The sequence below is a fragment of the Myotis brandtii genome, unplaced genomic scaffold (assembly GCF_000412655.1).
Source record: "Myotis brandtii unplaced genomic scaffold, ASM41265v1 scaffold632, whole genome shotgun sequence".
Classification (NCBI taxonomy): domain Eukaryota; kingdom Metazoa; phylum Chordata; class Mammalia; order Chiroptera; family Vespertilionidae; genus Myotis; species Myotis brandtii.
Window position 1 is genome coordinate 545,862 of NW_005370419.1, and position 2,347 is coordinate 548,208.

A 2,347-nucleotide genomic window follows, 5' to 3' on the forward strand; every position below is an offset into this window, starting at 1 on the left:
GGGAGCGGTGTCTGTCCCGGGCCGCTGGGCGGGGAGGGCGCGTCCACCTGGCTCTCCTGGGAGAGTTGGAGGGGAAGGGGGCGAGGAGAAGGTCTGGGGGCTGCCCCTGAGGAGGAGCTGCACTGGGGGCGTCCAAACGAGAAAGCAAGAGGGACGCGGTGCTGAGGGCCCGCGGCTCCCGTCCTGGCGGCTGTGGTCCCCGTGGGGCTCACACACGCGTCAGGACAGAACGTCACTGGCGATAAGTGGACAAGCACAGCAGCCGGGGGAGCCAAACCCCAGCTCCTTTAGAAGTGAGAGAAGGCAGGGCTCAGTGGCTGAGCATCGCCCAGGAGGTCACGGTTCAATGCCTGGTGAGGGCACGTGCCGGGTGCAGGCTCCATCCCCAGCTCCGTCAGGGCACCTGCAGGAGGCAGCCCATCCATGTGTCTCTCTCACACCGATGCTTTTCTCTCTCTGTCCCCCTCCCTTTTCACTCAACGGAAAAACATCCCCGGGTGAGGATTAACGAAACAAAACTAAAAAGAAAGCGAACAGAGACGAGAGGGAGAACAGGTAGCCAGGCACCAGCGCGAGCCTCACGTCGCTGTGAGGGCTGAGCAGCAGGAGGGGGGTGGGTGCTGTGGGAACAGCTGCGGGGAGAGGCGGGAGGCGGGGCTGGCTCTCGCGTGGGTGTGAGCACACAGGAGCGCGTGTCACACAGGTTTGCGATGGGCACAACCGCGCCCACGAGAGCGATGGGGGCGCTCCGCCAGCGCTGTGCACCGACGGCCTTTTCCCGTCCGCGCCGCATTCACGCCTCTCTGAGTGGGTGACTGGCTCTCACCATCGCTGGCGAAGGCAGTGCTGCTGGGGTTTGGGAACAGCCTGGTCTGCACTCAGAGCTCCGCGCCAGGGAGGGCACGCGCTGGCGCCAACACACGCACACATGCCCACACGTGCGTGCACATGCACGCGCGCACTCATGCATACACACACACACACACACACACACACACACGCGTGCTCACACACAGACACACACATGCGCGTGCACACCAGCACACAGGCCTCTGACAGCAGAGCGCCCAGAGCAGCCTGCAGGCAATGTTTGTGCAACTTCCTTTTAAACATTCTCAGGCAAACAGCTAACTTCTGGCAAATGCTGGGACTGCGGATCAGATGGGCTGGCAGCTCCGCGTCCGCGTCCCCACAGCCAACTCTCCTCGGGGACTTGGCAAACCGGTGCTCTCACGCCAGGCCCTGAAAGAAGGGGAGGAGGCCCGCGCCCGGCACCGACCCCCCACCCGACAACACAGGACGCAGCCGGGCCTGGCGCAGGCGGCACTTACGACTGGCAGGCAAAGGACATGCCGAAGATGGGGATGCAGCGGAAGACGCCCTCCCAGCGCACGTAGCTGACCCGCCGCAGCCACTGCCCACTGAAGAGGCCGTGCTTGAGCGAGGACAGCAGGATCTGCGGGAGCAGGAGAGAGAGGCGAAAACCCCAGGCCCGGGGGGAGCAGTGGGTGCCGTCACGAGCGGGCGCTCACGCTAAGGCCCACGGAGAACGTGCACCGGGGCTCGACCCTCTAAGGACACTGGCCACAGAGACCTCCGGGTCCTGCTCCCCGGAAGCCACGCTGACCCTGACTCTGACCTTGCCGGTGGACGGGCAAGAACCGGACGCCCTGCGTCCCCACTGCACGCGGGTTTTGCCATCCAGTCACCAGAAATGCCCACTTGGAACCCATCCCTGTGGCCGGCACTGGGCCCCCGGCCACACCCACCTGAAACCGCCGATATGAGGCATAGCCTCACCCTCCCCTCCCAGGACCCACTGGGCCACGGGGTTAACCCTCTCCCCCCCCAGCTCCCTTCCCAACATGCGGGGGCAGCGGGCGCCCGCACTCACCACGAACATGAAGGCGGCGTAGAAGAGGAGCGCCATGGCGCTGAAGGACTGGATGGAGGCCATCATGTTGCGCTGCAGGCTCAGCGGCAGCACGATGCACAGCGACACCGCGGAGTGGGAGCCAGCAGCCACATGGGAAGAGTGTCCCCAGACCATCAGAGAGGAACCTGGACGAGCTGCAGGGACAGGGACGGTGTGACCTTCCGACGTCCCTGCGCTCAGACAAGAGCTGCCGGGACCTTCGTGGCCACGGGAGGGAAGGGCCCTGAGCCTCATTATCCTCCTGACGAGGAGGGGGCTGGGCACTCACCTACGTCGTCCCCTTTTCCACAAATCCCAGCAGGAGGGAGAGCTGCTCGGACACAGAGCTGCCCTCATAGACACGGGGCCACGAGCACAGGCCTGGCTCCTTCCTGGGGCCTCAGCGCAGGTTCCCGGGGCCTCGGAGGGCGT

At 65.3% G+C, this 2,347-nt stretch overlaps 1 protein-coding gene across 1 annotated transcript in view; it reads right to left on the bottom strand.

Moving 5' to 3' along the window:
• Positions 1 to 2,347, bottom strand: part of SLC38A10 (solute carrier family 38, member 10) — a gene marked incomplete at its 3' end in the record, with an annotated part of 25,465 nt that overhangs the window by 15,107 nt on the left and 8,011 nt on the right. The window contains exons 5-6 of the mRNA XM_014528390.1: positions 1,895 to 2,061; positions 1,332 to 1,456 (exon numbers count right to left, since the gene is read on the bottom strand). Coding sequence (XP_014383876.1) covers positions 1,332 to 1,456; positions 1,895 to 2,061 — 292 coding nt within the window. The remainder of the gene's footprint in view (positions 1 to 1,331; positions 1,457 to 1,894; positions 2,062 to 2,347) is intronic.